Source organism: Prionailurus viverrinus, chromosome A3 (genome assembly GCF_022837055.1).
Source record: "Prionailurus viverrinus isolate Anna chromosome A3, UM_Priviv_1.0, whole genome shotgun sequence".
In the NCBI taxonomy this organism is placed as follows: Eukaryota; Metazoa; Chordata; class Mammalia; order Carnivora; family Felidae; genus Prionailurus; species Prionailurus viverrinus.
In genome coordinates, this window is record NC_062563.1 from 91,127,417 (window position 1) to 91,136,738 (window position 9,322).

The 9,322-nt window shown below is 52.2% G+C and overlaps 2 protein-coding genes across 5 annotated transcripts; one reads left to right on the forward strand and one right to left on the reverse strand.

The window, feature by feature from the left end:
- Positions 1 to 524: 524 nt before the first annotated feature.
- Positions 525 to 5,454, reverse strand: CA3H2orf81 (chromosome A3 C2orf81 homolog). Its single transcript, XM_047853540.1, has 4 exons — positions 5,325 to 5,454; positions 2,395 to 2,616; positions 2,092 to 2,313; positions 525 to 1,914 (listed from the first exon to the last, which is right to left on the reverse strand). The coding sequence occupies exons 1-4, from the start codon at positions 5,340 to 5,342 to the stop codon at positions 586 to 588; spliced, it is 1,791 nt and encodes a 596-aa protein (XP_047709496.1). The 5' UTR covers positions 5,343 to 5,454; the 3' UTR covers positions 525 to 585.
- A 69-nt stretch (positions 5,455 to 5,523) lies between these two features.
- WDR54 (WD repeat domain 54) lies at positions 5,524 to 9,228 on the forward strand. Of its 4 annotated transcripts, none has more exons than XM_047853562.1 (10): positions 5,524 to 5,608; positions 5,986 to 6,208; positions 6,361 to 6,423; positions 6,817 to 6,883; positions 6,974 to 7,027; positions 7,354 to 7,481; positions 8,369 to 8,469; positions 8,544 to 8,706; positions 8,890 to 8,964; positions 9,042 to 9,228. In XM_047853562.1, the coding sequence occupies exons 1-10, from the start codon at positions 5,565 to 5,567 to the stop codon at positions 9,171 to 9,173; spliced, it is 1,050 nt and encodes a 349-aa protein (XP_047709518.1). In that variant the 5' UTR covers positions 5,524 to 5,564; the 3' UTR covers positions 9,174 to 9,228. The 4 variants fall into 4 exon arrangements, with proteins under 4 accessions (XP_047709518.1, XP_047709515.1, XP_047709514.1 ...); XM_047853559.1 differs by having other exon boundaries at positions 5,556 to 5,677; XM_047853558.1 differs by having other exon boundaries at positions 5,565 to 5,623.
- Positions 9,229 to 9,322: the final 94 nt, after the last annotated feature.

A 9,322-nucleotide genomic window follows, 5' to 3' on the forward strand; every position in this document is an offset into this window, starting at 1 on the left:
AAGGGGTAGTTACTCTCTGATTTGTTCAAGCAACCTGTTTGAAACTGAGAGTGAACTCCACCTTCAACTGAGTGCCTTAGTCACTTGATTGCCTCGCTGCTATCCTTGGCCTAGAGTCAGTGTTCTGTGTAGGCTCATAGTTGTCTACAAGTGAAACTTGGACTTCCACCCTAAGGTGAATTTATGAGCTCCAGAACTGGAGAAGCAAAATATCAAATTTGTCCTGTCTTTAATCACGGTGTGCTTAAGCAGGGCTGTCCCCTCAGTCCCCTACTGCAAAGAGACTCTAAGTTCGTCCAGTTGAAGCAGACCCCACCTGTAGCCCTTATGTCTATTCCTTTGTAGAGAGGGAGATGGTTCTCCAGAATGCCTCTGCTGGGGAGCAACTTGGCCCTAATGCAGGGTCTCCTAAGGGTGGAAATGGGGTTATTCCCTGGACCCAGTGTTCCATATCCTTCCAGGCCGTCAGGACAACTGCTCCTGAGTAAGCACCCTTGGAAGAAACTGACAGACATCAGGCCAACTCTTAAAGCAACTGAGGTGTTTATTCTGGCAAGTAGAAAGAAGGAAAGTATTGGCTGAGCTTCAGGACCCAGAATGGGTCAGGTCCTTGGAGAGGAGTGGCCACACTTTGGGTGTTGAGTTCTTCGTTAGCTGTCTCATGGTCACCTGAGGCTTTGGGGCACCAGTCTGGATGGGGTGCTGCTGGATGGGAAGAGAGATGCTGCCTTCTGTGTCTGCCTGCTGGGGTACTGCAGATCTGAGCAGCACCTGGGTGGTTGGGTTCCACAAGCTCACACCAGGAGCCAGCTTCACTGCCTCAGGCAGCAACATGGGCTTCCACATCACCTGGGACGTGGCCTCAAGGACTCGGGATGCTGTCTGAGACCACCTGTGTGGATCCTGACCCTCCAGGTCCCTGGGATGAAGGCCATGCAGAGGTACATGGCAGCGGCCTACCCACATCTCGCCCAGCAACTCAGCCGCCCCCTCCCAGCCACTGGGCCACTTGGCACCTGGCCACTGTTTAGGGCTGGGGCTCCGGGCCAGATCCTGGAGGGTTGGGTGGGTGGCAAGAAAGCGAAGCCCAGGGCTGGGAAAGGCCAACTTTGACCCAAAGCCTGGCGGCGGTGGGCCTAAGCTCAAAGAGGGGGATTGGAGAGCAGGGCCCGGGCCCAAGACACGGAAAGGAGCACTAGGCGAGGGAGAAAAGAAAACTGTCGGGGAGACGCGGACACCGGGGCCCGGTGCTAGGGGTCTGGCCCGAGCCTCGGTCTTCCCGCCCCTCTTGCTCCCGCGGTAGGCTTCCAGCGGGCGCGCCTCGAAGTCTGGAACCAGAACCTCAGCCAGCGGGCGCACCCAGTGGCGCGGCAGCCGCGCCGGGTCCAGGCGCGCCCGGGCCATGCGTCCCACCCTGTAGTGACGCGCGCCCCGCAGCGCGTCCGAGCACCTAGGCTCCTGTGGCTCGAATGAGGAGGAGGGGCCGTCCATGCGGGGCACTTTCTCCTTCTTGAGCTTCAGCCAGTCCCCAGCCGCGTGCGGCTGGGCGGTGCAATGATAGAGGTCCTCCAGCGAGAACTGGGAGCTGCGGGGCGGTACCCTCTGGGCTGATGCCTGGGTGCTGGCTACCTGGGACAGATCCGGAAAAGGTGGGGGACTGCCGTCGAGAGCCATCTCCACCGACAGCTGGCTGCTCGAGTTCAAGGATCCAGCCGAAGAGTGATGGTCTCCAGCCTGGACGTCCAGTTCCTCTAAAAGGCCCTCGGTCCCTGTCTCCTGAAACAGTTCTGGGGTAGGTGGGGGGCCCGGAGTGACTCGCAGCTCTGGAGAAGGCTCCCAAGATTCCATCTGCTCCTGAGAGCCTCTCGCCGTCCACGATCTTCCTAAAGAGATCTGGTCCATGCTCCCTCGGTCCTAGGGATATACACCGAGGTTAGGGGTGGAGGGTGGATAGTGACACATTGGAAAGGGGAGAGAGGAACTAAGGGTGGAGGAGTCCAGAGAGGCAGTGAGGAGAAGGAAGACGCAGCGGCGGCGGCGAGGCGCAGAGTAGGGGGATGAGGGGCGGAGGGAGCTGGGGGCTGTGCTTACTTCGCCTTGGAAGATCTCCTCCAGCCCCACAGAGGCGGGCGCTTGCAGCACAGGCACTGATCCCTGAGCCCAGGCATCCGTCGTGCATGCCAAAGGTTCCTCGTCCTCGCCCCACGTGGGGTCCTCGGCCACTGCAGATTCTCCCTCGTCCCTGGCCAGGAAGCGCCACTCGGTTATCTGCAACATCGCCTCCCGGGCCTGACTGATGGTGAATGGAATGCACTACGGAGGCGAGAGAGGGTCTTAGCCCAGTTTGGGGGGGGCGGGGTGGAGATGGTCTGGAGAACCCCCATCCAGACCCACCTGCTGGGTCAGGTAGACTTTGAAGGCAGAGTCCATTACTCGCGTCATCAGATCAGCCAAGATGTCCCCCACAACATCCTCTCCCTCCTCGAGGGCCGTGAACGCCATCCATTCCGCTTCCGTGAGCCGCCCAGGCACGATGTCCACCTGTGGTACCTGAACCGTAGGCGGTCGCGCCTTTTCCGCCTTGGATCGGGTCACCCCGCGGTCCCGGATCTGCCTCTGTGAGGAAAGAACGGGGCAATCAGGGCAGGAAACCTGGAAAAGTGGAATGGGGACGCAGCTATAGGCTAGGAAGAAGCTTTCTCAAGTTGTCCAGTAGGAAGGAAAAGCCTTTTGAAAGGAACAGGCAGTCCACTAAGAGCCTACGATGTGTCAGATGCATTTTTAGATGTTTGACCTAGCTAATTTAATTTTCTTAACAGCTCACTAAATCCATTTTACAAAGAAACTGAAACCACACAAATTAACCATCACTTGCTTGACATTACAGAGTATACCCAAACTATGTAGAGCTCTAAGGCCACAGTCCCTGCTATTGGCACTAGTTCAAAAGGTTCAAAGTTCTTGAGAGTTCAAAGAACTTAACGAGTCAATAAATGGTTAGTGCTCTTTAGAGCCTCCTCCCTCCCCTAAATCAACTTAGATCCTCATTTCACAATATACATCTAAATAAACTCCAGATGAATTAAAGGATACACACATGCAAATGAAATACAAATATAAGCAAAAAATTAAATGTAGGAAAAAATAGGTTAAATTGTCATACAATTTCCGGGTGAGAAAGGCCTACCGAAGCATAAAAGCTATGTAAGAAATAATAAAGAAATAGCTATATATATATACTTGTACTTAGGAGTGTTTTTAAAATATGTACAGGAAAAAATTTGCATATATGTATATATATATGCAAATTTTTTCCTGTACATATTTTAAAAACACTCCTAAGTACAAGCTGACAGTAGTTACCATTTACTGGCACTTAAATGTTTCATTTACATACAATCGACTCAAGTCTTACATTTTTAGACTACATGCTATTTTTATCCTCATTTTGCAGAATTTGCCCAGATTACACAGCAAGAAAGTAGTGGAGTCATAATTCATATGCAGGTCTGTCTGCCCCTAGAACCTGACTTTATCCTGCTTTCAAAAAATTGCAATAAATATAAGAAAGGATAAATATTCCCAAGGATACTAAAAACTCATATAAAAATAATAAAAAGCCTAAGACCCCAAGGATAAGCAAAGGACATAACATTTCACAAAAGTGGAACTGCAAATGACTAACAAACATTTGAAAAGGTGTCCAACCTTCCTTCCTTTAAGGCATATTCTGAAGTGAAAATCACAATATATCCTTCAATACTCTCTGAGCTGTCATTGACAATAGCATAATATTTAAAACATTTAAACATATTTAAAACATATGTGTAACAAAAAGAATATATGGTTAATTGTGTGCCCTCTATATTATGGAATATTATGCAATGATTAAAGATAATCTTTAGGAAGAATTTACAATGGCACATGAAAATACTTATGATGTAATGATACATGATAGAAACAGGGTATAAAATGACATATCAATATCATCTCAGTTGTATAAACCATTATATGTGAAAGAAAAGGAAAACACCAAAACTGTAACAGTGGATATGTTTATTTCTTGTGCTCTTCTCTATTTTATAAGTTCTCTGTACTATAATGAGGCTTTATCCTTTTATAATCAAGAAAACGCCATGTAAAAAGAAAAAGATTGGTTCCATAAATTCATTTTAGGGACATAAGAAATTTATGAGCAGATTCTTGGGAACCTCCTCACTTTCCTTCAAGTCTCTCTGAACCTGGTTCTCTCCAAAATGTACCTCTAAATGTAATCTTCCCAAATCTTTGCCTCCTCACCCCAACCTTATTGCTTCATACCAGATGTCCTCCCAAATTCATTCTCCCCCAAATCTGGTGTTTCCTAAACCTTACACTGAACCTCAAAATCCCTTAAGTGTCATTTCCCTTTTCTGCTGGTGAAAACAGCCCTGGTGGCAAATCCAGGGAATAACCCACAGCCTAGACCAGGCTTGGCCAGAGCAGGGCACGTAGGGTCCGGAGAGTCTGTTTCTTGTATTTACCCTCCCAGTGTTTCATGGGTGGCACCGGTGATAGCGACCGTGCCTAGACATGGCCTGACCAGAGGGGCTAGAAATATTATAGCACAAAACCTCCTCAAAACTGTTTTATTTAAAGTTTCCTTGGCTTTTAAACAATTTGACTTAAAAAAAATTTTTTTTAATGTTTTGTTTATTTTTGAGAGAGAGAGAGACAGAGCACGAGCGGGGGAGGAGCAGAGAGAGAGAGGGAGACACGATCTGAAACAGGCTCCAGGCTCTGAGCTGTCAACACAGAGCCCGACGCGGGGCTCAAACTCACAAACCCTGATTTCATGACCTGAGCCAAAGCCGGACGCTCAACTGACTGAGCCACCCAGGCGCCCCATAAACAATTTGACTTTTAAGTGCAGCCTCAGAGTTGTTTAATCCATTTCTTTCTCTTAAAAATCCTTGAAAGGGAGTTTATTTAGCAACACCTCTCCCCAATGCCTGACCAATTCTGGTTTATCCATTTGAATGGGTACCTCAGTATAAGAGACTTATTACATGCATTAGCTGCTTCCAAAAAGCCCTGTTCTTGGGCTCTGCACCACCCATTTGACTTTTTCCTTCAGGTTCCGACTGTGGCAGAACGTGTTAGCGTGCGTGGTGGAGATGTAGATTTTCTGCCCGAGACCGACGTGGCTTCCTTGATCACCACCAACGCTCCCATGGTGGGCCGGCGCCGACTAGCGCGGAGCCTACGCGATGCATGGTTCCCGCCACCGACCTTAAAGGCCGATTCCGGTGCTCCAGCGCACCCCCAGCCGAGCTGAAGCTCACCGAGCCTTCGTGAGCCATCGCCGCAGCGGTCGCTCCAACCCCGGGGTTTCAAGCAGCTTCCCAGACTTGCTGCCGCCGCTCCTGTCTAACCGTCGCCCTAGCAACGGCGCCTAGCACCGAGAGGCTCACCCCTCGCAGGCCGACTCGCCCCGCCCACAGTTGCCCTGGCAACCGCGCCGCGCTCTGTACGTTTGGGTTGCTCGGCCCCGCCTATTGGCCGTGCGTACGTGCGTCGTCTCTATGGTGGCGGTGGATTCGCAGGGACCTCAAGATTCCGCAGTCAGGCAAGCCGACCGCGGGTGTGAACTCTGACCCTCGCCGGGAGCTTCAGGGTGCCAGCTGAGGGAAGAGGGGTGCGGTGGCTACCCTGCCTCACCCCGCCTTCGCTCGGGCGCTTGGGGCCATCGGGTCCTGTGCCATCACCATTCTTCCTCTGGGATTTCCCCATCGCCCCATGACTCAGCCCTAGGGTTCCCTTTTCCCGCTCCCCAAGACCTCCCCGCTCCGGACTCTCCTATCGCCATCCTCGGGTTCCCCATCACATCCTTACCCACTCCCAGTGGTCTTTAGTGCCTCATGACAGCACCCCCCATTCCTCCCGCTGTAATCACCGCTGTCTACTGTTCGCAGCGCGCCTGTGATTCGAGCCTCTCTTCACTAGGATGTTCCGCCGGGAGCGCTCCATTCCCCTTAGAGGTTCGGCCGCTGCACTGTGCAACAACCTCAGTGTGCTGCAGTTGCCCTCCCGCAACCTCACACATTTTGGGGTAGTCCATGGACCCAGCGCCCAGCTTGTCAGCGCTGCCCCTGAAGGTGTGCCCTTGGCCCAGCGCCAGCTCCACGCTAAGGAGGGAGCCGGAGTGAGCCCTCCGCTTATCACCCAGGTGAGTGGTGTTGCTGAACCCGGTCCTAAGCTCTGTCCTTCCTCTCCAAACCTCAAGGAATAGGCCTTCCCTAACCCTCTGATTTAACGCTCTTCTGAGTCCTCCTGTCCTCTGCTCTGACCACTTCTTCCGACTGGGCCACTTCCCTCTAGGTCCATTGGTGTGTCCTCCCCTTCCGAGTGTTGCTGGTACTCACCTCACATCGAGGAATACAGGTAAGAAGAGGCGCTTCCTACTCTCCCCCAGTAGAGTTTTCTCAACTCCTCCCCAAAGCCCCTAGACCCTTCCCTACTTGTCTCTAAATGCTTACAAACGTTTCACATGTTTAGCTCATTCTTCCTCGGTTCTCATCTTCCTTTCTCCCATCTTTTCCAGTTCCCAAGTGCCATCTCCAATACCTGCCCCTTTACTAGCTGTATGACCTCCGACAATTTAGTTAACTTATCAGAGCCTCAGTGTCCTCCTCTGTAAAATGGGAATAAAAACTGCCTGCCTTCCAGAGTTGTTTTGAGGATTAAATGGACTAAGGCCTGACATGAATATGTGAAGTACACAGCTCAGCAAAGGTCAGCTGGATTGTGCCCCCATCCTTGCTTCTTGTCTTACAGATGTACGAGTCAGATGGCTCTGTCATGGTCTATTGGCACGCACTGGACTCTGGAGATGCATCTCCAGGTACCTGCAGGACTTGAGTGCCATCAGGGTAGGGAGTGTTGGGTGGGGCTGGAGGTGCTATTTCTAATTGTTTTCCCCTTTCATACTCAGTACAGGCTGTGTTTGCCCGAGGGATTGCTGCCAGTGGCCACTTCATCTGTGTGGGTGAGGGGCCCAAAGGCAGGGAATTGGGGGGTGCTGGAGTATAGGGGTGTGGGCTTTGGCCAGGAAGATGCTGAAGGTTTGAGGGAATTGTTGAGGGTTAGAGGGAAGGATGGGATCGAAGGAAGCCCTTAGAGACTCCAGAAAAGCATGGAGGGCTTCAGAGGGGCAGGGTAGGATAGAATAATGGTGGTCACTGGAGGAGCAGAGTTGTTGGAGCCCCGTGTCGGGGGTTGTTATGAAGGTTTATGGGATGGCAGGAGTGCTATGTGTGGTGGTTGGACATTGGGGAGGATCAGGAAGCCATCAGTGGGGCACTGGTTCCACAGGAACATGGTCGGGCCGGATACTGGTGTTTGACATCCCAGCCAAGGGTCCCAACATTGTACTGAGTGAAGAGCTGGCTGGGCACCAGACACCAGTCACAGACATTGCTACCGAACCTGCGCAGGGACAGGTGAGTGGAGTCCCCCTACCAATTCCAGGGAGCCTGGGAGCCTTCCCACTTTGGGAGGCAGGACACCCGGGTTTAAGTCTTGACTCTGTTACTAAGCAGCTGGATGGCTTTGGGCAAATTGCTGCACTTTCCTAGGCTTCAGCAACCTTAAGTCCAGTGATGAAGCCCGACTTTCCATTTACGTGGCATTTAGTAGTTCATGAACACTTTTCAAGGCTAGTGTGGATTGAGGAGTTGGGACAGATGTTTTCTAAGATGCTTTCCAAGTCTGACACGTGCAGCTTCCTTTTCTGGACTTGGGCAAGTCCTACCTATTCAGACCCACCCCCAGTGCCATTCTCTCTGGGAAGCCATCCCATTTCCGCTCCCACTGATCTCCCTTGGCAGAACCCTGAATCGGTACTACTCTCAAAGACAACTCTTGTCTCCCTAATTAGATTGCAAACCTCTTGAGAGCAGGGGATGTATCTTCTAATTCATATGCCCCACCGCACCTGACCCACAGCTGGGCCCATGGGCTATGTTGGCTGCCTGGAGTTGAGGGTTCTCAAGGGGTTTGGACTCTAGTCATGACTGTGACTGGCTCCCTGCAGGACCTCCAGAAGGTTGTAACACTATGGGCTCAGTTTTACTATCCTTCCAGTGAAGACAGTTATATCCCTCTCCTAACACATGGTTTGTGGGGTCAGGGGGAGTGAGGCTCTAAGGAAAGCAAAGAAAGCTTTTTATGCATCCTGGGGGAACCCTCCATTCAGCCCAGGAGAGCTGCGTGTCTTGCCCTTTCCCTAGAGAGACAAAGATGCAAATGCTGTGTCCCCTCCCCTCCTGCTCTGTATACAGGACCCAGCAGGGGGAAAGGGAAGGACTGATCCTGCTTTTCTCCTTAGGACTGTGTGGCTGACATGGTGACGGCAGATGACTCAGGCTTGCTGTGTGTCTGGCGGTCAGGGCCCGAATTCAAATTATTGACCCGAATTCCAGGATTTGGGTAGGTGAGGTGGAAGGAGACTGATGCCTTCCTGAGGGGTCCAAGGAAATTAAAGTGGGTTATCACCCTTGCAGGGTCCCATGCCCTTCTGTGCAGCTGTGGCATGGGACAGTAGCAGCAGGCTACGGGGATGGGCAAGTGCGTCTGTACGAGGCCGGCACAGGAACTCTGCATGTCCAGATCAGTGCCCATGCCCGGGCCATCTGCGCCCTGGACCTGGCTCCCGAGGTGGGCAAGGTCAGTCTCCTTCTTCATCCCTCCATACCCTGTTCCTGGTGCTGGGGATGTTGAGAAAGTCCACAGACTTGTCTGCTGCTCAGTGTAGCCCTCTCCCTGGGTATCTGGACCAGGCATCCCAGCCTATCCTGGTCCCCTGTCGGCATGTGCCAATGCCCACTCAGCCCACCACCTTTTCTATAGCTTCTCTCTGCAGCCGAAGACACCTTTGTACACATCTGGAAACTGAGCAGGAGCCCAGAGAGTGGCTACACTGAGGTGTGTGTGGTGGCAGGAGTGGAGAGGGGGGCCCAAGCCTGAGGCAGCAGGCCCTGAGCAGCCCTCTTCTCCCCCAGGTGGAACACTGTCATGGTGAGTGTGTGCCTGACACCCAGGTGTGTGGTGCCCGATTCTGTGACCCCTCGGGGAGCTCCTTTGCTGTGACTGGCTATGACCTCGCTGAGATCCTGAGATTCAGCAGCGTGTGAGAGAAGAGCAGTCCTCCTTTCTCCCTGTGGTGTTTATAAAGTACCCCTCCTCCCAGCCCTTGTCTGATTACTCAGTATCACAGTTATACTTCACAACTCTTGGTCAACTAAGCTCCAGGGATGAGGGGATGGGGCAGGTCCAGACCAAG

Coding starts and splice junctions, on each gene's coding strand:
- WDR54 (XM_047853558.1), top strand. CDS start 5,565: ATGGTGGCGGTGGATTCGCAGGGACCTCAAGATTCCGCAGTCAGGCAA. Junction 6,884..6,973: donor CTCTGGAGATGCATCTCCAG/GTACCTGCAGGA, acceptor TTTCATACTCAG/TACAGGCTGTGTTTGCCCGA. Junction 8,470..8,543: donor ACCCGAATTCCAGGATTTGG/GTAGGTGAGGTG, acceptor TCACCCTTGCAG/GGTCCCATGCCCTTCTGTGC.
- CA3H2orf81 (XM_047853540.1), bottom strand. Junction 2,314..2,394: donor AAGTCTACCTGACCCAGCAG/GTGGGTCTGGAT, acceptor TCGCCTCCGTAG/TGCATTCCATTCACCATCAG. Junction 1,915..2,091: donor AGGAGATCTTCCAAGGCGAA/GTAAGCACAGCC, acceptor GTATATCCCTAG/GACCGAGGGAGCATGGACCA.